Source organism: Pseudophryne corroboree, chromosome 12 (genome assembly GCF_028390025.1).
Source record: "Pseudophryne corroboree isolate aPseCor3 chromosome 12, aPseCor3.hap2, whole genome shotgun sequence".
In the NCBI taxonomy this organism is placed as follows: Eukaryota; Metazoa; Chordata; class Amphibia; order Anura; family Myobatrachidae; genus Pseudophryne; species Pseudophryne corroboree.
This window is the reverse complement of record NC_086455.1, coordinates 126,954,112-126,977,677: the sequence shown is the minus strand read 5'-3', so window position 1 is coordinate 126,977,677 and position 23,566 is coordinate 126,954,112. Positions and strand designations below refer to the sequence as shown.

The 23,566-nt window shown below is 46.7% G+C and overlaps 1 protein-coding gene across 4 annotated transcripts in view; it reads right to left on the bottom strand.

Moving 5' to 3' along the window:
- ARID4A (AT-rich interaction domain 4A) overlaps positions 1 to 23,566 on the bottom strand; it is a 201,586-nt gene that overhangs the window by 149,731 nt on the left and 28,289 nt on the right. For all 4 annotated transcript variants that reach the window (XM_063947995.1, XM_063947996.1, XM_063947994.1 and 1 more), the window contains exon 8: positions 13,921 to 14,050. In XM_063947995.1, the coding sequence (XP_063804065.1) occupies positions 13,921 to 14,050 (130 nt within the window). The remainder of the gene's footprint in view (positions 1 to 13,920; positions 14,051 to 23,566) is intronic.

Genomic DNA, 23,566 nt, shown 5'->3' with positions numbered 1-23,566 from the left:
GGGAAGCCCAGCACCGACTGAGGTGTTGGGCACGCCCCCAACAGTGACGTCGACGGCCACAGAAGCCCTCTGTAGCAGCATCTGTGGGCCGCACCACCCACTAAAATGGGTGCGTGGCCACACCCCCTAATTTGCATGGCCACCCCACCATTTCGGGGGCACGCGCGCCAATGTGCCCCCGAACTCCGGCGCCCTGCCCCTTCCTAGAGGGAACACTATGATGTATGGGGTACATTAGACAATGGGTTTCACCAACAGTTCTTATGGAGTAAAGGCCTCAGTACATCAGAGATGTATAGGGGCAATGGCCCGATACCCTGAAGGGCGGGTTGGGGAATATTAAACTTGTTGAAAAATACGGATTCCCTGATGCGGACCATTTCTGGAGAATTGGGCAATTTAGAAAATATGTTTATTGAAGCAACGTGCGATACAGTACAATAGTTGAAACGCACTAAGGCAGTGGTTCTCTAACTGGGTGCCTCAGGACACTTGCAGGGGTGCCCTGGGTTAGTGCTCCAGGACCAATTAAAATGGTTTACGGTTAATGTAAAATAGGCAAAACCAGCACTGGTGGCTGTCAATCATAACATATGGAAAAACAGAAGTAAATCTTGTCCCTCACCACACGATTAAAGCCAAGGATGACATATAAACTCAATTTACTTAATTTAGGATCTCTTTCTAAATTTCTCAATTAAAAACAAAACAAAACTTTTGGCCTAAGGGTGCCGTGAAAAAAATTCTGATACTCTAGGCGCTGATTCAAAAAAGTCTGAGAACCACTGCATTAAGGTATGATCCATAGAAGTAGACACGTCTATTAGCGCCAAATGTGTCAACCTGAACACACTGGCAAAAGATATAAACAGTAATCAAGTTTAAAGAAAATGCTAAAACATTCCAGGAGGCAGATGAGATATGTATAAAAGTTGCAAAAAGAAAAATATAATGTTCCTACGCATAAAAGAACGTTTCAGAAAATGTATAATTTCAGGCCCATACACAAATTTATTAAACAATAACATTAAACATGCTCTGCCCCTCAGGATTACACTGTAATAGGAGGATCGCCCTCTGCAATGCACAAGAGATACCAGGAGGTACTGTGCAGAGAATTATGTATCTGGGTTTGTATGGCTGGTGACAAGGTTGCAATGAAGCTTTCCCACATCTTGAAGAACATGTTAGTTCTGGCCTCTTACTCAACTGCCACTCACTCCATAAGGAAAAGATAAAACAAAATAAAAATAAATAAAAAAAAGGGACATAGTTGGGGGTTCAGAGTGTATCCACACCTGGGAATCAGGCATTTTTAAGGTTTCGTTTCCCTGACGGATCACCGATCTTTGCTGTTGGCCGATGCCGACAGGTTGGGGAAAAAAGGCATCGCGGACAGCGATTATGGGGGCTCTAAGGGCTGGGGTCTCGATTGCACAAAATGACACTGGACTTTATCTTATGGGCCAAAAACATCTATGAGGCGATTCCCCAACCCTGCCGGAAACTCCTCATTGGTAGCCATCAATGATCGCCCGGAAATCGGGGAAATTAACAATGTTAGAAATGCCCGGTTTACAGATCCCGTACGGATCGGAGCATTGCCCTAATACAGGCATTCCCAACCACGGTCCTCAAGGCACACCAACAGTGCATGTTTTAGTGATATCCAGGCTTCAGCACAGCTGACTTAATTAGTAGCTCAGTTATTTTGATTTAACCATCTGTGCTGCAGCCTGGATATCACTAAAACCTGCACTGTTGGTGTGCCTTGAGGACCGTGGTTGGGAATGCCTGCCCTAATACATCTCAGATGTATGGGGACCATCAGAATGATGGCATTTATCTAAGCAATAAAAAAAAAAAAAAAATCTACAAATGGAAACATTTAAATAAGGTCTATACTCATTGGGAACACTGCAAGTTCAAGAGCCCAAATTGCTTTTAGCTATAGTTTTTCTTGTAGACTCAGATATGCACATTACTTCTGCAAGTATATTAAAATGAAAAGCAGGAAGAAAAAAAAAAAAAAGTACTGTACAGAGAAGGTCTCCCTTTACATCTAAAACTACCCAGTTTGAAGAATTTTGTAGATATCTTTACTGGAGACCAGGTGGCAGCTCGGCACGGCTGCTAGGTCATGTTTCCAGGTATCCTGCTCCAATGTAAAACTGAAAAATAACCACAGCAATGCAGCTAGCAATGGTCTGCTTGGATGCCAGACAACCTTTCTTGTAGGTATTTTTATGGACTAGAAGATCATCCTGCCCTATGCATTTCACGGTTCCTATGAACGGGTGGTCTTCAGTATAACGGCTGTCGGGATCCCGGCGCACAGTATACCGGCGCCGGGATCCCGACAGCCGGCATACCGACACTTATTCTCCCTCGTGGGGGTCCACAACCCCCTGGAGGGAGAATAAAATAGCGTGGCGCGCCACCATGCCTGCAGCGTGGCGAGCCCGCAAGGGGCTCATTTGCGCTCGCCACACTGTCGGTAAGCCGGCGGTCGGGCTCCTGGCGCCGGTATGCTGGTCGCCGGGAGCCCGACCGCCGGCATTCCATACTACACCCCTATGAACAATACCCTGTAAAGGTCCAGAGATTGAAGAAAAACCTCTTCTTTCAGAAACCTACAGTCTTCTAACCCAAGAATCAGAAAGTCCTAATTTAGGTGGAATTGGACTTCGTGAGAATTAAAGAAAGAAAACATATGAAGACATACAAAAAAGTTCCCCCCACAGCTTCCCAACTCTTCTACTTGTGGAGATAGCTAAAAGGTGGCCTTTCCAGGTAAAGAACTGTAAAGCGCACAGACTACAGCAGAGTTTTTATATCTCAATGTCTCCACAGATCTCCATGTATTAAATAAAAAAATTAAACACTTGTCCCTCACTAATTCATTTAAAGAATACAAAAGGAAAGACACTGTAAAGACACATAAATAAACTATTTGTACTTTAAGATGCTACCATATGCAAATGAACCACTTAACTGGCACGGTCAGATTACATGCGACTGTGCTGTCCCATTATGTCCCCGAGTTTTTGACTAGGAGATCCGTTCTGCAGATGTGCATAATATAATATTTAAAAAAATACTATTTAAACTATGTTAAATAAAACATATATACAAAAAAATAAATAAATAACTATATGAACAATTTTGAAGGAAAAAAATCGTCCGTTAAGTGGTTAACCAGTTTACCTTCTGTCACCTGAATTTGTGGAAACCCAATATATGTCATTGCCAGCAAATTGTGCAAACATCAATTACAAATCTACTTAAATGTGACATTCACTGGGAATCTGAGGAGAAACTGGCACGCAGTGGCTCAGTGACTGCTAGATGACCATTAAATGTCATAAAGGGAGGTTCAATAGGAGCCTTCCAGAACAGCTCATACCACCCTCAGATAACAAAGTACCAAACAAACCAAAGTTACTAAACATATGTGATGGGTGTATGTAAAGAACCAAAAAAGATGGATGATTAATAGATCTTTAATATTATCAGTACTAAAATATATCAAATTGTGATATGGAGATGTGTGTGTTTCAATCAGATAAAATGCAACATAAAACAGGTAAACAACATGTAACACAGCTTAAAAAGTCAGAACTATAAATGAATACTACAAATCCGCTCATTAAAAATCTCCTATATGGGGAGGATTCAATTTGGCCATGATATGATGGCTGTGTGCATAATATAGGCAATTATGGTAGCGCTGAGAGGGAAAGCTTGTGATGCCAACCGCTGCTCTGGAATAGCACATTGCATCGGTATTTGGGAACGGAATTACCCTCATTGAGTGCTACTTGTAGAGAGTGTACAGGTAAATAGTGCATATCAAAGTCTTCCATATATCCCAATTCCACAGATATATATATGAATGTGGGTCAGACTGATCAATGCGCGGCGTAGTACACTTTAGAGACCCTTCAATAAAGGCAGTTAGATAGGTCAGTGCTACTACCCGATAAAGGAATATACAGTGGCATGCACATCAGCATCTACATGGTTAGTGCAGTTTCCCAGGACTCTGACAACATGGGTATTTACACTTACATTTATTTCTGCACGCATTCACTGAATTTTGCCCATACGAGAAGCCCCCATTCTCACCCAGTTATAGCTCATCAGACCCAAGTGGACAAGTAACTGTAACTTCCTCTACATCACTTCCTATTCTGTGTACACTTGTACCAGTAACATCCACAATGCAAAAAGATGGAAGACACGCTCTGCAAACAAGTGCACGCTCAACTCCGCATTGACCCCACAGGGAATTTATCACAGGCAGATACATGGTTTTACTGTTACACTAACTATAAATTAACAATGAAAAAAATAAGAGGAGAATAAAATCTCATTACCTCTGACTGTAAATCACTAAAATAATACACTTCAAAACACATAAGGTGGAATAAAGCATAAATAGCAGACTCCTAATAACGGAAAAGCCGGTATAGGAGCAATTAAGCAGCTGCTGTGAAGATTCCCGGGAAGGGGGCATTGACTAGGGAACATGATCAGGGGTGTGGCAAAAACCACTTTATACACATAGGGTTGAAGTTACCAAAAGGATAAAAGAAAAGGAGCAGACTAGATGACCCAAGAAGTTCTGATCTGCTGTCAACTTCTAAGGATACTAAATAAACTGTAAACATCAATAAGTGTATATACTTATAACTACAGGTTGGGTATGCTTTGCCGGCAGTCAGCACCCCGACACCAGGATACTGGTCGCCTGAATGCCGGCGGGAGGTGGCGAGCGCAATGAAGCCCCTTGCGGGCTCAGAGGCCCACTGCGCTCACCAGAGGTTCTATTCTCACTCTATGGGTGTCGTGGACACCCACGAGTGGGAATAGTCCCTGTTAGTCGGCATGCCGACTGTCGCCATTTCTAGCGGTCGGGATTCCGGCATAGGTATAGTGACCGACGGTATCCCGAGTTCCGGTGATGTGATTACATCCCATAACTACCATATGAGTGGTATTCATGTGACTGCCGGTCAGCTGACCGACAGACACATGACCTCCTCCACCATCCCGACGGCTCGCTATCCCGATGGTCGGCATGCCGACCAACAGGGACTATTTCCACTCGTGGGTGTCCACGACACCCATAGAGTGGGAATAGAACCCGTGGCGACCACAGGTCGCCACCGAGCCCGCAGCGCGGCGAGCGCAGCGAACCCGCAAGGGGCTTGCTGCACTCGCCCCTCCCCGTCGGTATGCTGCCGGGATCCCAGCGTCGGTAAGCTGACCGGCGGTCTCCTAACCGCCGGTCAGCCGTACTACACCCCTACCATATAACCACACATTTATCCTCAGAGGAGTTAAGAATACAAAGTGAACTTCTCTTTGGCATAGGGGTACAGTACCTCGATTTTAAGAAAGACCTTCTCTTTTCTTTATTCCTACATAATTTATTAGTTTTGTGGAGAATTATTTCCATATTTTAAAATTGTGTTTTTAGAAAAGTCTCTACCCTTTTTATGGTCAGAAATAAAATATTGTCTGGCTCACTCAACCATCTCGGCTGCTGATGAATAAAGCTTAACTAAGCGCATGGTGACAGTAAGTGCACTAACTCATAAATGCAGCATTTCCTATTGCTGTGACCTTCAGCCATCCTGGGGTCACTGACAATGTTACTGTGTACTGTAGACTTAAATGAAACCTCAATGTTAAACAGTGTTCACCAAGAGATGAACACAGCAGCCATGGGACATATCAGAGGCACATGGAACAATGCAGATAATTAGATCCAGTTTGTAGACCGCACCTTAAGAACATTAGGTAAAATAAAAAGGATCCGAGTCTGCAAAATAGTGCAGTGTCCTGAGCAACAGAAGAAAGGACTGTTGTGCATAGTACGTAAAACATTTTAATCAATGAATGAGGCAGGAAAACATTTACCAGCATATATAAAGTTCTTGAAAGCTTTCCAAAAATACTGCATTGAAGAATGCTCAGGACACATTTCCATTTTGTAGTACAGTAATTAATGGTTGGAATAAATAATAAGATTTTACTTACCGATAAATCTATTTCTCGGAGTCCGTAGTGGATGCTGGGGTTCCTGAAAGGACCATGGGGAATAGCGGCTCCGCAGGAGACAGGGCACAAAAAGTAAAGCTTTTCCGATCAGGTGGTGTGCACTGGCTCCTCCCCCTATGACCCTCCTCCAGACTCCAGTTAGGTACTGTGCCCGGACGAGCGTACACAATAAGGGAGGATTTTGAATCCCGGGTAAGACTCATACCAGCCACACCAATCACACCGTACAACTTGTGATCTAAACCCAGTTAACAGTATGATAACAGCGGAGCCTCTGAAAGATGGCTTCCTTCAACAATAACCCGAATTAGTTAACAATAACTATGTACAACTTATGCAGATAATCCGCACTTGGGATGGGCGCCCAGCATCCACTACGGACTCCGAGAAATAGATTTATCGGTAAGTAAAATCTTATTTTCTCTATCGTCCTAGTGGATGCTGGGGTTCCTGAAAGGACCATGGGGATTATACCAAAGCTCCCAAACGGGCGGGAGAGTGCGGATGACTCTGCAGCACCGAATGAGAGAACTCCAGGTCCTCCTTAGCCAGAGTATCAAATTTGTAAAATTTTACAAACGTGTTCTCCCCTGACCACGTAGCTGCTCGGCAAAGTTGTAATGCCGAGACCCCTCGGGCAGCCGCCCAAGATGAGCCCACCTTCCTTGTGGAGTGGGCCTTTACAGATTTAGGCTGTGGCAAGCCTGCCACAGAATGTGCAAGTTGGATTGTGCTACAGATCCAACGAGCAATCGTCTGTTTAGACGCAGGAGCACCCATCTTGTTGGGTGCATACAATATAAACAACGAGTCAGATTTTCTGACTCCAGCTGTCCTTGCAATATATATTTTTAATGCTCTGACAACGTCCAGTAACTTGGAGTCCTCCAAGTCACTTGTAGCCGCAGGCACTACAATAGGCTGGTTCAGATGAAATGCTGACACCACCTTAGGGAGAAAATGCGGACGAGTCCGCAGTTCTGCCCTGTCCGAATGGAAAATCAGATATGGGCTTTTGTAAGATAAAGCTGCCAATTCTGACACTCTCCTGGCAGAAGCCAGGGCTAGAAGCATGGTCACTTTCCATGTGAGATATTTCAAATCCACCTTTTTTAGTGGTTCAAACCAATGAGATTTTAGGAAGTCCAAAACCACATTTAGATCCCACGGTGCCACTGGAGGCACCACAGGAGGCTGTATATGCAGCACTCCCTTAACAAAGGTCTGGACTTCAGGGACTGAAGCCAATTCTTTTTGAAAGAAAATCGACAGGGCCGAAATTTGAACCTTAATAGATCCCAATTTGAGACCCATTGACAATCCTGATTGCAGGAAATGTAGGAATCGACCCAGTTGAAATTCCTCCGTCGGAGCACTCCGATCTTCGCACCACGCAACATATTTTCGCCAAATTCGGTGATAATGTTGCACGGTTACTTCCTTCCTTGCTTTAATCAAAGTAGGAATGACTTCTTCCGGCATGCCTCTTTCCTTTAGGATCCGGCGTTCAACCGCCATGCCGTCAAACGCAGCCGCGGCAAGTCTTGAAACAGACAGGGACCCTGCTGAAGCAAGTCCCTCCTTAGAGGTAGAGGCCACGGATCTTCCGTGATCATCTCTTGAAGTTCCGGGTACCAAGTCCTCCTTGGCCAATCCAGAACCACTAGTATCGTTCTTACGCCTCTTTGCCGTATAATTCTCAATACTTTTGGTATGAGAGGCAGAGGAGGAAACACATACACCGACTGGTACACCCAAGGCGTTACCAGCGCGTCCACAGCTATTGCCTGCGGATCTCTTGACCTGGCGCAATACCTGTCCAGTTTTTTGTTGAGGCGAGACGCCATCATGTCCACCATTGGTCTTTCCCAACGGGTTACCAGCATGTGGAAGACTTCTGGATGAAGTCCCCACTCTCCCGGGTGAAGATCGTGTCTGCTGAGGAAGTCTGCTTCCCAGTTGTCCACTCCCGGGATGAACACTGCTGACAGTGCTATCACATGATTCTCTGCCCAGCGAAGAATCCTTGCAGCTTCTGCCATTGCCCTCCTGCTTCTTGTGCCGCCCTGTCTGTTCACATGGGCGACTGCCGTGATGTTGTCCGACTGGATCAATACCGGTTTTCCCTGAAGCAGAGGTTCTGCCTGGTTTAGAGCATTGTATATTGCTCTTAGTTCCAGAATGTTTATGTGAAGAGACGTTTCCAGGCTCGTCCATACTCCCTGGAAGTTTCTTCCTTGTGTGACTGCTCCCCAGCCTCTCAGGCTGGCGTCCGTGGTCACCAGGATCCAATCCTGTATGCCGAATCTGCGGCCCTCCAATAGATGAGCACTCTGCAACCACCACAGAAGAGACACCCTTGTCCTTGGAGACAGGGTTATCCGTAGGTGCATCTGAAGATGCGACCCTGACCATTTGTCCAACAGATCCCTTTGGAAAATTCTTGCGTGGAATCTGCCGAATGGAATCGCTTCGTAAGAAGCCACCATTTTTCCCAGGACTCTTGTGCATTGATGTACAGACACCTTTCCTGGTTTTAGGAGGTTCCTGACAAGCTCGGATAACTCCTTGGCTTTTTCCTCCGGGAGAAAAACCTTTTTCTGAACCGTGTCCAGAATCATCCCTAGGAACAGCAGACGAGTTGTCGGCATTAACTGGGATTTTGGAATATTCAGAATCCACCCGTGCTGTTTTAGCACTTCTTGAGACAGTGCTAATCCCATCTCTAGCTGTTCTCTGGACCTCGCCCTTATTAGGAGATCGTCCAAGTATGGGATAATTAATACGCCTTTTCTTCGAAGAAGAATCATCATCTCGGCCATTACCTTTGTAAAGATCCGAGGTGCCGTGGACAATCCGAACGGCAGCGTCTGAAACTGATAGTGACAGTTTTGTACAACGAACCTGAGGTACCCCTGGTGTGAGGGGTAAATTGGAACGTGGAGATACGCATCCTTGATGTCCAAGGATACCATAAAGTCCCCCTCTTCCAGGTTCGCTATCACTGCTCTGAGTGACTCCATTTTGAACTTGAACTTCTTTATGTACAGGTTCAAGGACTTCAGATTTAGAATAGGCCTTACCGAGCCATCCGGCTTCGGTACCACAAAAAGAGTGGAATAATACCCCTTCCCTTGTTGCAGAAGAGGTACCTTGACTATCACCTGCTGAGAGTACAGCTTGTGAATGGCTTCCAACACCGTCTCCCTTTCGGAGGGGGACGTTGGTAAAGCAGACCTCAGGAAACGGCGAGGTGGATCTGTCTCTAATTCCAACCTGTATCCCTGAGATATTATCTGCAGGATCCAGGGATCTACTTGCGAGTGAGCCCACTGCGCGCTGTAATTTTTGAGACGACCGCCCACCGTCCCCGAGTCCGCTTGAGAAGCCCCAGCGTCATGCTGAGGCTTTTGTAGAAGCCGGGGAGGGCTTCTGATCCTGGGAAGGAGCTGCGTGTTGCTGTCTCTTCCCTCGACCTTTGCCTCGTGGCAAATATGAATAGCCCTTTGCTCTCTTATTTTTAAAGGAACGAAAGGGCTGCGGTTGAAAAGTCGGTGCCTTTTTCTGTTGGGGAGTGACTTGAGGTAGAAAGGTGGATTTCCCGGCTGTAGCCGTGGCCACCAAATCTGATAGACCGACTCCAAATAACTCCTCCCCCTTATACGGCAAAACTTCCATATGCCGTTTTGAATCCGCATCGCCTGTCCACTGTCGCGTCCATAAAGCTCTTCTGGCCGAAATGGACATAGCACTTACCCGTGATGCCAGTGTGCATATATCCCTCTGTGCATCACGCATATAAAGAAATGCATCCTTTATTTGTTCTAACGACAGTAAAATATTGTCCCTGTCCAGGGTATCAATATTTTCAATCAGGGATTCTGACCAAACTACCCCCGCACTGCCCATCCAGGCAGTTGCTACAGCTGGTCGTAGTATAACACCTGCATGTGTGTATATACTTTTTGGGATATTTTCCATCCTCCTATCTGATGGATCTTTAAGTGCGGCCGTCTCAGGAGAGGGTAACGCCACTTGTTTAGATAAGCGTGTTAGCGCCTTGTCCACCCTAGGAGGTGTTTCCCAGCGCTCCCTAACCTCTGGCGGGAAAGGGTATAATGCCAATAATTTCTTTGAAATTATCAGCTTTTTATCAGGGGCAACCCACGCTTCATTACACACGTCATTTAGTTCTTCTGATTCAGGAAAAACTATAGGTAGTTTTTTCATACCCCACATAATACCCTGTTTAGTGGTACCTGTAGTATCAGCTAAATGTAACGCCTCCTTCATTGCCAAAATCATATAACGTGTGGCCCTACTGGAAAATACGGTTGATTCGTCACCGTCCCCACTGGAGTCATCGCCTGTGTCTGGGTCTGTGTCGACCGACTGAGGCAAAGGGCGTTTCACAGCCCCTGACGGTGTTTGAGTCGCCTGGACAGGCACTAATTGATTGTCCGGCCGTCTCATGTCGTCAAACGACTGCTTTAGCGTGTTGACACTATCCCGTAGTTCCATAAATAAAGGCATCCATTCTGGTGTCGACCCCCTAGGAGGTGACATCCCCATATTTGGCAATTGCTCCGCCTCCACACCAATATCGTCCTCATACATGTCGACACACACGTACCGACACACAGCAGACACACAGGGAATGCTCCTAATGAAGACAGGACCCACTAGCCCTTTGGGGAGACAGAGGGAGAGTTTGCCAGCACACACCAAAAGCGCTATATATATATCAGGGATAGCCTTATAATAAGTGCTCCCCTATAGCTGCTTTGTTATATAAAAATATCGCCATAAATTTGCCCCCCCTCTCTGTTTTACCCTGTTTCTGTAGTGCAGTGCAGGGGAGAGACCTGGGAGCCGTCCTGACCAGCGGAGCTGTGAGAGGAAATGGCGCCGTGTGCTGAGGAGATAGGCCCCGCCCCTTTTCCGGCGGGCTCGTCTCCCGCTATTTTGAGAAATCAGGCAGGGGTTAAATATCTCCATATAGCCTCTAGGGCTATATGTGAGGTATTTTTAGCCTTTATAGGTACTCATTTTGCCTCCCAGGGCGCCCCCCTCCCAGCGCCCTGCACCCTCAGTGACTGCCGTGTGAAGTGTGCTGAGAGGAAAATGGCGCACAGCTGCAGTGCTGTGCGCTACCTTTAGAAGACTGCAGGAGTCTTCAGCCGCCGATTCTGGACCTCTTCTGTCTTCAGCATCTGCAAGGGGGCCGGCGGCGCGGCTCCGGTGACCATCCAGGCTGTACCTGTGATCGTCCCTCTGGAGCTTGATGTCCAGTAGCCAAGAAGCCAATCCATCCTGCACGCAGGTGAGTTGACTCCTTCTCCCCTCAGTCCCTCGCTGCAGTGATCCTGTTGCCAGCAGGAATCACTGTAACATAAAAAACCTAGCTAAACTTTCTCTAAGCAGCTCTTTAGGAGAGCCACCTAGATTGCACCCTTCTCGGCCGGGCACAAAAATCTAACTGGAGTCTGGAGGAGGGTCATAGGGGGAGGAGCCAGTGCACACCACCTGATCGGAAAAGCTTTACTTTTTGTGCCCTGTCTCCTGCGGAGCCGCTATTCCCCATGGTCCTTTCAGGAACCCCAGCATCCACTAGGACGATAGAGAAATATATATCTCTATCTAGAGAAGGGAAACGAGCGAAGTGGATGGGCTAATTGGTCTTCAGTGTTTCTATTTACAGTAGCTAAAACCTATCCAGCTAGAATGGACACTTGGATGTGCTCAGAATCAGAACTCTGGGAGGCAACGGAGTCATCTGCCGCCGGGCTCCTGCTCTGAAGGGGGGCACCTCTCCTCCCATTCTGGGACACCATTGAATTAAGTTAATTGATAGCTGTCGCTGTCTTTTCACTGGCCGACTTCCTCACTGGTCCCTGCACCTTACAAATCACACCCTCTTTATTATACTGAATATACACATTTTACAAGTATCACACCCAGGATTAGAAACCACAGCCTATTGCACTGGAAGCAGACACCTTACTGATGAAGCTGTTTGTTCCTGTATAGGAAACATGAGAATTTTAACTATATGAAGATACTTCTCTGACAATTACACATAATTTCATATAGTCAGAATTATCATGCTTCCTCTACAGGAGCAAATAACTCCATCAGTAAAGTGTCTGCTGTCAGTGTAACAGGTCATGGGTTCTAATCCTGGGTATGACTGCTAAGAAATGTGTGATTTAAAATAAAAGACAATTAAATGTATAAATACAGTATATAATTTTTTTTCAGAACTCCACACACACACACACACACACACACACACACACACACACACACACACACACACACTTATCTTAATATAGGAAATAGGGGGGCACCAATATTTATCTTGCTTCCGGGCAACTGTGACGAACTTACGCCACTGTATATGCTCATCTCAATCTCTGTACTTGCATTCCCTGCCTTCCCCGGACAATAGCATTCACTTTCTCTCCTCTCAGCGGAAACAAAATAAAATGTCAGCTGTGTTCAAATGGGCTTTAATTTCCAACTCAACCTTGATAAAGAGGCTTTTTCTAGACAGTTCCTGACAATGAAAGGGACACCGTCCCAGACAGACCGCCAGCTATGTATGACATATTAAACCACTATGACCAGACTGCCAGAGGACGGGTGCCAAAACAGCTTCATCAAGCCAATCATCAGATGTTAAACAGAGCAGCCAAGCACCACAGAAATTCACTACTTTGTCTGTGGCTTAGGTTTTCAAACTCAGTCCTCGGAACACCAAAACAGTGCATGTTTTCCAGGTCCCCTCACAAGTGAAATAATTAGCTCCACCTGCAGATCTTTTACATTTTGTCAGTCAGTAATGAATACTCCTGTACACCTGCTGGGAAACGGGATCTGTTTGAGGTCCTGAGGACAGAGTATGAGAAACTCTGGTCTATACCAGTGGTTCCCAAACTTGGTCCTCAAGATGTAGGTTTTAAGTATGTCCATGCTTGGCCACAGGTAACATAATTAGTACCTCAGTTAATATGATTTAACCATCTGTGCTGAGCCAAGGAGATCTTTAAACCTTGGTCTGTAAAGGTGCATACACACTGGGCGTTTTTGCCCAGTGTGTATGCTGAGCGATGATGCGAAAACCACTGGCCGGAAAAAAAAAAAAATACACACTGAGCGATTTTCACGGAGGTGAACCACTTTCCACAGTAGGAGACTGTGGAAAGTGGTTTACTCAGCCAGTAAAACAAGCCGTCGGACGGCGACGGCCAGCGATGATGTGGGAGCGCGCATCAGCGCTCACCGCCATACATACATGGAGATTTTGAGCACAAGGTAGCACAAAACGCCAAAAGTAAGCTACTTTGAGCTCAAAATCGCCTAGTGTGTCTGCACCTTAAGTGCTACTTGAGGACCACAGTTGGGAATCACTGGTCTGTACTATTATCACAATGTGGATAAAGGATTTTCAGGGAACTGTCTATGGACAGAGTATTTACACATCCTCCCACCAAACGTGATGATCTCTACATTACTACAGCTCTTTACACCTCTTACGGCGAGGTCTTCCTACAAGGCTTATTAGGAGAACATTATATAGAACACATTGCACATCAAACAAATACAGTGACCCGAGACAAAACTAAAAACCTAAATGTAAAATAAAAAATGAATCCTAGACAAAACCAAGATAAACTATCCCGTCCAGGTTCATTCTGAAGATTTAGATGAAACAGATTAAATACAATATATGGTTAAGCAAGAATATTATAGTAAAAGTCTCTAATTCAAATACACACAAAAAATACCCAGCAACATATAGGACCCTCCTTCCCCCAGTAAAAGCTGGCAACAATGGCAAACACTCACCAGGGCAGTGTACCACTGTTTAGTCAGGCTGCAGTTCACGCTCACTACTTTGCCCAGTAATTCATCCACAATGCGCTTGTCATCCTCTTCCTCCTCTTCGCTGCTACTTTCCTCTTTCTCATCTTCGGTCCTACAAGAATGGAAGTGGAGAGGACAGTGATATTCCAGAGGTCAGGACACCCACAACAAGCGGGGCATTATAATACAGGGACAATGACAATATGATGGACCGAATGCGCATAGCAGGCTCTCGTCACGGGAAGAGCTTTAAAACTGCAACTTAACTTTCAGAGTGTTCACATAGCAGCTTTAGCAGGTAGGCTTGAGAAATATTGTCTTAGCTAAAGCAATCCCCTGTCCTTAATAATGGATGTTGCAGTATAGCAGGTCTTTGTGTGAAACCACCATTCATTCACCTCCAGCCCTCCACAGCCAAAGAAACTCCACTGAAATGCAAAGCTAGTCACTTTTCTAAGGTACACAGGCAAGGGTCTAGGAGAAGACCACATCAAAGTGTTTCTTCTAGGCTAATTATTATTAAAAATAAGATTTTACTCACCGGTAAATCTATTTCTCGTAGTCCGTAGTGGATGCTGGGACTCCGTAAGGACCATGGGGATTAGCGGCTCCGCAGGAGACTGGGCACAACTAAAGAAAGCTTTAGGACTACCTGGTGTGCACTGGCTCCTCCCACTAAGACCCTCCTCCAGACCTCAGTTAGGATACTGTGCCCGGAAGAGCTGACACAAATAGGAAGGATTTTGAATCCCGGGTAAGACTCATACCAGCCACACCAATCACACCGTATAACTCGTGATACTATACCCAGTTAACAGTATGAAATATAACCGAGCCTCTCAACAGATGGCTCAACAATAACCCTTTAGTTATGCAATAACTATAAACAAGTATTGCAGACAATCCGCACTTGGGATGGGCGCCCAGCATCCACTACGGACTACGAGAAATAGATTTACCGGTGAGTAAAATCTTATTTTCTCTGACGTCCTAAGTGGATGCTGGGACTCCGTAAGGACCATGGGGATTATACCAAAGCTCCCAAACGGGCGGGAGAGTGCGGATGACTCTGCAGCACCGAATGAGCAAACTCTAGGTCCTCCTCAGCCAGGGTATCAAACTTGTAGACTGTTGCAAAAATGTTTGAACCCGACCAAGTAACAGCTCGGCAAAGTTGTAAAGCCGAGACCCCTCGGGCAGCCGCCCAAGAAGAGCCCCTTTCCTCGTGGAATGGGCTTTTACAGATTTAGGGTGCGGCAGTCCAGCCGCAGCATGTGCAAGTTGAATCGTGCTACAGGTCCAGCGAGCAATAGTCTGCTTAGAAGCAGGAGCACCCAGCTTGTTGGGTGCATACAGGATAAATAGCGAGTCAGTTTTCCTGACTCCAGCCGTCCTGGAAACATATACTTTTCAGGGCCCTGACTACGTCCAGTAACTTGGAATCCTCCAAGTCCCAAGTAGCCGCAGGCACCACAATAGGTTGGTTCACATGAAAAACTGATACCACCTTAGGAAGGAATTGGGAACGAGTCCTCAATTCCGCCTTATCCATATAAAATACAGATAAGGGCTTTTGTATGACAAAGCCGCCAATTCTGATACACGCCTGGCCGACGCCACGGCCCACAGCATGACCACTTTCCACGTGAGGTATTGTAGCTCCACGGATTTAAGTGGCTCAACCCAATGCGACTTCAGGAAATCCAACACCACGTTGAGATCCCACGGTGCCACTTGAGGCACAAACGGGGGCTGACTATGCAGCACTCCCTTAACAAAAGTCCGAACTTCAGGCAGTGAAGCCAGTTCTATGTTGGAAGAAAATCGATAGAGCCGAAATCTGGACCTTCATGGAACCCAATTTTAGGCCCATAGTCACCTCTGACTGTAGGAAGTGCAGAAATCGACCTATCTGAAATTTCTCCTTTGGGGCCTTCCTGGCCTCACAGCACGCAACATATTTCCACCATATGCGGTGATAATGGTTTGCATTCACTTCTTTCCTAGCTTTAAATAGCGTAGGGATAACTTCCTCCGGAATGCCCTTTTCCTTCAGGATCCGGCGTTCAACCGCCATGCCGTCAAACGCAGCAGCGGTACGTCTTGGAACAGACAGGCCCCCTGCTGCAGCAGGTCCTGTCTGAGCGGCAGAGGCCATGGGTCCTCTGAGATCATTTCTTGGAGTTCTGGTTACCAAGCTCTTCTTGGCCAACCCGGGACAATGAGTATAGTTCTTACTCCTCTCCTTCTTATTATTCTCATTACCCTGGGTAGGAGAGGCAGAGAAGGGAACACATACACCGACTGGTACACCCACGGTGTTACCAGAGCGTCCACAGCTATCGCCTGAGGGTCCCTTGACCTGGCGCAATATCTTTGTAGCTTTTTGTTGAGGCGGGACGCCATCATGTCCACCTGTGGCCTTTCCCAACGGTGTACAATCATTTGGAAAACTTCTGGATGAAGTCCCCACTCTCCCGGGTGGAGGTCGTGTCTTCTGAGAAAGTCTGCTTCTCAGTTGTCCACTCCGGGAATGAACACTGCCGACAGTGCTAACACATGATTTTCCGCCCATCGGAGAATCCTTGTGGCTTCTGCCATCGCCATCCTGCTTCTTGTGCCGCCCTGTCGGTTTACATGAGCGACCGCCGTGATGTTGTCTGACTGGATCAGCACCGGCCGGTGTTGAAGCAGGGGTCTAGCCTGACTTAGGGCATTGTAAATGGCCCTTAGTTCCAGAATATTTATGTGTAGGGAAGTCTCCTGACTTTTCCATAGCCTTGGAAGTTTCTTCCCTGTGTGACTGCCCCCCAGCCTCGAAGGCTGGCATCCGTGGTCACCAGGACCAAGTCCTGTATGCCGAATCTGCGGCCCCCTAGAAGATGAGCACTCTGCAGCCACCACAACAGCGACACCCTGGCCCTTGGAGACAGGGTTATCCGCCGATGCATCTGAAGATGCGACCCGGACCACTTGTCCAACAGATCCCACTGGAAAATCCTTGCATGGGACCTGGCGAATGGAATTTCTTCGTAAGAAGCTACCATCCTTCCCAGGGCTCGCGTGCATTGATGCACCGACACCTGTATACGTATTAGGAGGTCTCTGTCTAGAGACGACAACTCCTTGGACTTCTCCTCCGGGAGAAACCCTTTTTATCCTGTTCTGTGTCCAGAACCATACCCAGGAACAGTAGACGCGTCGTAGGAATTAGCTGCGACTTTGGAATATTCAGAATCCAGCCGTGCTGTTGTAGCACTTCCCGAGATAGTGCTACTCCGCCGAACAACTGCTCCCTGGACCTCGCCTTTATAAGGAGATCGTCAACGTACGGGATAATTATTTCGGCCATTACCTTGGTAAATACCTCGGTGCCGGGGACAGACCAACGGCAACGTCTGGAATTGGTAATGACAATCCTGTACCACAATTTTGAGGCACTCCTGGTGAAGAGGGTAAATAGGGACATGCAGGTAAGCATCCTTGATGTCCAGTGATACCATGAAATTCTCCAGGCTTGCAATAATCGCCCTGAGCGATTCCATTTTGAACTTGAACCTTCGTATATAAGTGTTCAAGGCTTTCAATTTTAGAATGGGTCTCACCGAACCGTCTGGTTTCGGTACCACAACATTTTGGAATAGTAACCCCAGCCTTGTTGAAGGAGGGGTACCTTGATTTCACCTGCTGGAAGTACAGCTTGTGAATTGCCGGCAGTACTACCTTTCTCCGAGGGCAGCAGGCAAGGCTGATATGAGGTAACGGCGAGGGGGAGTCGCCTCGAACTCCAGCCTGTATCCCTGTGATACTATTTGCAGAACCTAGGGATCCACCTGTGGGCAAGCCCACTGGTCCCTGAAGTTCCCGAGACGCGCCCCTACCGCACCTGTCTCCACCTGTGGAGCCCCAACGTCATGCGGTGGACTCAGAGGAAGCGGGGGAAGATTTTTGATCCTGGGAACTGGCTGCTGGTGCAGCTTTTTCCTTCTTCCCTTGTCTCTGTGCAGAAAGGAAGCACCTTTGACCCGCTTGCTTTTCTGAAGCCGAAAGGACTGTACCTGAAAATACAGTGCTTTCTTAGGCTGTGAGGAAACCTGAGGTAAAAAAATTTCTTCCCAGCTGTTGCTGTGGATACGAGGTCCCAGAGACCATCCCCAAACAATTCCTCACCCTTATAAGGCAGAATCTCCATGTGCCTTTTACAGGCAGCATCACCTGTCCACTGCCGGGTTTCTAATACCCTCCTGGCAGAATGGACATTGCATTAATTCTGGATGCCAGCCGGCAAATATCCCTCTGTGCATCCTTTATATCTAAGGCGACGTCTTTAATATGCTCTATGTTAGCAAACTATTATCCCTGTCTTAGAGTATTAATATTATCTGACTGGGTATCAGACCACGCTGCAGCAGCACTATTTATGCTGAGGCAATTGCAGGTCTCAGGATATAACCTGAGTGTGTATATACAGACTTCAGGATAGCCTCCTGCTTTTTATCAGCAGGCTCCTTCAAGGTGGCCGTATCCTAAGACGGCAGTGCCACCTTTTTTGACAAACGTGTGAGCGCCTTATCCACCCCTAAGGGATATCTCCCAACGTGACCTATCCTCTGGCGGGAAAGGGTACGCCATCAGTAACTTTTTTGAAATTACCAGTTTCTTATCGGGGGAACCCACGCTACTTTACACACTTCATTCATTCATCTGATGGGGGAACAAAACACTGGCTGCTTTTTCTCCCCAAAAATAAAACCCCTTTTATGTGGTACTTGGGTTCATGTCAGAAATGCGTAACACATTTTTCATTGCCGAGATCATGTAACGGATGTTCCTAGTGGATTGTGTATATGTCTCAACCTCGTCGACACTGGAGTCAGACTCCGTGTCGACATCTGTGTCTGCCATCTGAGGTAACGGGCGCTTTTTTGAGCCCCTGATGGCCTTTGAGACGCCTGGGCAGGCGCGGGCTGAGAAGCCGGCTGTCCCACAGCTGTTTTACGTCATCCAGCCTTCTATGTAAGGAGGTGACATTGTCGGTTAATACCTTCCACCTATCCATCCACTCTGGTGTCGGCCCCACAGGGGGCGACATCCCATTTATCGGCCTCTGCTCCACCTCCACGTAACCTTCCTCATCCCACATGTCGACACAGCCGTACCGACACACAGCACACACACAGGGAATGCTCTGACTGAGGACAGGACCCCACAAAGTCCTTTGGGGAGACAGAGAGAGAGTATGCCAGCACACACCAGAGCGCTATATAATGCAGGGATTAACACTATAACTGAGTGATTTTTCCCCCAATAGCTGCTTGTATAAACAATATTGCGCCTAAATTTAGTGCCCCCCCTCTCTTTTTAACCCTTTGAGCCTGAAAACTACAGGGGAGAGCCTGGGGAGCTGTCTACCAGCTGCACTGTGAAGAGAAAATGGCGCCAGTGTGCTGAGGGAGATAGCTCCGCCCCTTTTTCGCGGACTTTTCTCCCGCTTTTTTATGGATTCTGGCAGGGGTATTTATCACATATATAGCCTCTGGGGCTATATATTGTGATGAGTTTGCCAGGCAAGGTGTTTATATTGTTGCTCAGGGCACCCCCCCCCCCCAGCGCCCTGCACCCATCAGTGACCGGAGTGTGAGGTGTGCATGAGGGGCAATGGCGCACAGCTGCAGTGCTGTGCGCTACCTTGGTGAAGACTGAAGTCTTCTGCCGCCGATTTTCCAGAACACTTCTTGCTTCTGGCTCTGTAAGGGGGCCGGCGGCGCGGCTCCGGGACCGAACATCAATGGCCGGTTCCATGCGGTCGATCCCTCTGGAGCTAATGGTGTCCAGTAGCCTAAGAAGCCCAAGCTACCACCAGTTAGGTAGGTTCGCTTCTTCTCCCCTTAGTCCCTCGCTGCAGTGAGTCTGTTGCCAGCAGATCTCACTGTAAAATAAAAAACCTAAAATATACTTTCTTTCTAGGAGCTCAGGAGAGCCCCCAGTGTGCATCCAGCTCAGCCGGGCACAAGAATCTAACTGAGGTCTGGAGGAGGGTCTTAGTGGGAGGAGCCAGTGCACACCAGGTAGTCCTAAAGCTTTCTTTAGTTGTGCCCAGTCTCCTGCGGAGCCGCTAATCCCCATGGTCCTTACGGAGTCCCAGCATCCACTTAGGACGTCAGAGAAATAGGGGTATTTGCCCCATAATAATACTGATTGTTCTGATAAGACAAAACATTACTCACAGACTCCAATAATTTAACAATATATTGTGTAAGTGGCACACCAGCACATCTCGGCATCGTCAATAGTAACCATGCCTTCTGCCATTAATAGAAAACGTTGCCAGACACCTGCAACTTAAAGTCACAGAAGACATTCCCAACCAAAATAAACTTCTTTAGCAATGCTCTATATTTATATAGACTATAATGGGCTCCAGTAGGGGTACGGGTCGTTGGGTCGACAGGTCAAAAGGTAGACATGGGTTTTTGAACTTTTTTTTGCTATCGTTTTCTTCGTAAAGTGATGGGGAACCTCAATTAGTGTACCGTGTCCCCTCGCACAGGTTACCGTTCCCGATTGTACTCAACGTGGATCGTCAAGTATGAAAAAGTCCAAAAAAATGAAGAAAAATGTGAAAAACTCAAGTTGACCTTTTGACCCAGTACATGTCGACCTAATGACCATGTCGACCTAAGCTGTGTCGACCTAACGACCGTATCCCTCCAGTAGACAGGCGAGTAATCTCCACGGTTACACAGCTGCTGGTTCTCCTGTAAACACTATAGTGAACGGACATTTCCCAGGCTTTCAGGTTTGCGGAAATAAATATCATTAACATTGTAACTCTTCAAGTTCCATATACATTCAGCAGCAAGTTTACAGGCCAATAATGGAGACCGTGTATTCTGATCCGCGATTGCATACAACTTGTCATTTGAGCCAGTGGCCCAGATTTATCAAGCCTTGGAGAGTGATAAATTTGCACGGTGATAAAGTACCAACCAATCAGCTACTAATTGCCATGTTACAGGCTGTGTTTGAAAAATGACAGTTAGGAGCTGGTTGGTTGGTACTTTATCACCATTTATCACTCTCCAAGGCTTGATAAATCTGGGCCTTTGAAACATGTAATAGGCACATCTGACTTTCCAAACTGAAACTAAGCAGCCTCTTTCCTACCCCAAAGTATCTAAATAAACGGTAGGAGAGGATGAACAGTACTATGGTTGTCTGTTGTATAACAGACGAGCTCATGTTAATCAGATTATCCAGTAGCTGCTCATTCTGTACAATCACATGACTGTCAAAAGCCATCCCACTTGCTACTTAAAGGCGGCAAGTTATTTGTTTTACCACGCGGCTGCCACTAGATGGCGCCCAATGGAGCAATTAAAACAAATCGGGAAAGGGTAGTACGTTTAAGCTCCTGGGATGGCGAGCTGAAATGTGCATAAACGGCCTAATTCAGATTTGATCGCAGCAGCAAATTTGTTAGCAGTTGGGCAAAACCATGTGCACTGCTGGGGGGCAGATATAACATTTGCAGAGAGAGTTAGATTTGGGAGGGTTATTTTGTTTCTGTGCAGGGTAAATACTAGCTGCTTTATTTTTACACTGCAATTTAGATTTCAGTTTTAACACAGCCCACGCAAATCAAAACTCTCTCTGCACATGCTATATCTGCCCCCCCCCATCCCTGCAGTGCACATGGTTTTGCCCAGCTGCGAACAAATTTGTTGCTGCGATCAACGCTGAATTAGGCCCAAAGTGTCCAGTTTGAGAGCCCAAACAACACTTTTCGTGCCTCGGACAGTATTTTAGTCAGGTTTAGCTACCCCCGATGCATTTGGGAGCGTCAGAAGTAATGGGCACCCAATCGGAGAAACAATTACAGTGCTCCTATGGGTAACTATTAGTTTGGATGCCCCCCCCAAAAAAATCTGTTGAATCACCCACAAAGACTTAAGCAACAATTAAACTTCCCTTAATATTTATGTTGTGCATTCCTGTTATTACTGAATATTACCTGGTCTCAGCATATACAACACACCGTATGTGGAACACACTTGAATTCAGCAGCGTTCCCCACCTGATCAACGCAACTCAACCAGCACTTGGACCCCAAAGAACGTACCAGCAGTACACAAGTGCTCAGAGTGGACGCTGTATGTCCCATTGTGCATAGTGACAGCCACACAAGCTCATACACTACACAAATCTGTATAGAACTCCCATCTCTTTCAGTTATATTCTCTATACATCACAGCCCTACTGCTGTGTGGACTCAAAAGAGATCGTATAATGAGCTGAACAATGCATTTTCTCTTGGATAGCACAAAATACTAAAAGAAAGTTGGCGTAATTTGGTAGCTGGTGCCTAGTTTTAGCCACTATGCTACAATCTAAAACCAAGCCAGCCTCAGAGGCATGGTCTACACATTTACATAATGAGGCTGCACTCAGGACACAAAGATTTCCACCCATGAGAATACACGTCCCACATATATGATTACCGTATATACTCGAGTAGAAGTCGACCCGAATATAAGCCGAGATACCTAATTTTACCACAAAAAAATAAGAATTTACTTACCGATCATTCTATTTCTCATAGTCCGTAGTGGATGCTGGGGACTCCGTAAGGACCATGGGGAATAGCGGCTCCGCAGGAGACTGGGCACATCTAAAGAAAGCTTTAGGACTAACTGGTGTGCACTGGCTCCTCCCCCTATGACCCTCCTCCAAGCCTCAGTTAGGATACTGTGCCCGGACGAGCGTACACAATAAGGAAGGATTTTGAATCCCGGGTAAGACTCATACCAGCCACACCAATCACACCGTATAACTTGTGATCTGAAGCCAGTTAACAGTATGATAACAGAGGAGCCTCTGAAAAAATGGCTCCCAACAATAATAACCCGATTTTTGTAACAATAACTATGTACAAGTATTGCAGACAATCCGCACTTGGGATGGGCGCCCAGCATCCACTACGGACTATGAGAAATAGAATGATCGGTAAGTAAATTCTTATTTTCTCTAACGTCCTAAGTGGATGCTGGGGACTCCGTAAGGACCATGGGGATTATACCAAAGCTCCCAAACGGGCGGGAGAGTGCGGATGACTCTGCAGCACCGAATGAGAGAACTCCAGGTCCTCCTCAGCCAGGGTATCAAATTTGTAGAATTTATCAAACGTGTTTGCCCCTGACCAAGTAGCTGCTCGGCAAAGTTGTAAAGCCGAGACCCCTCGGGCAGCCGCCCAAGATGAGCCCACTTTCCTTGTGGAACGGGCTTTTACAGATTTTAGCTGTGGCAGGCCTGCCACAGAATGTGCAAGCTGAATTGTACTACAAATCCAACGAGCAATAGTCTGCTTAGAAGCAGGAGCACCCAGCTTGTTGGGTGCATACAGGATAAACAGCGAGTCAGATTTCCTGACTCCAGCCGTCCTGGAAACATATTTTCAGGGCCCTGACAACATCCAGCAACTTGGATTCCTCCAAGTCCCTAGTAGCCGCAGGCACCACAATAGGTTGGTTCAGGTGAAAACGCTGGAACCACCTTAGGGAGAAACTGAGGACGAGTCCTCAATTCCGCCCTGTCCGAATGGAAAATCAGATAAGGGCTTTTACAGGAT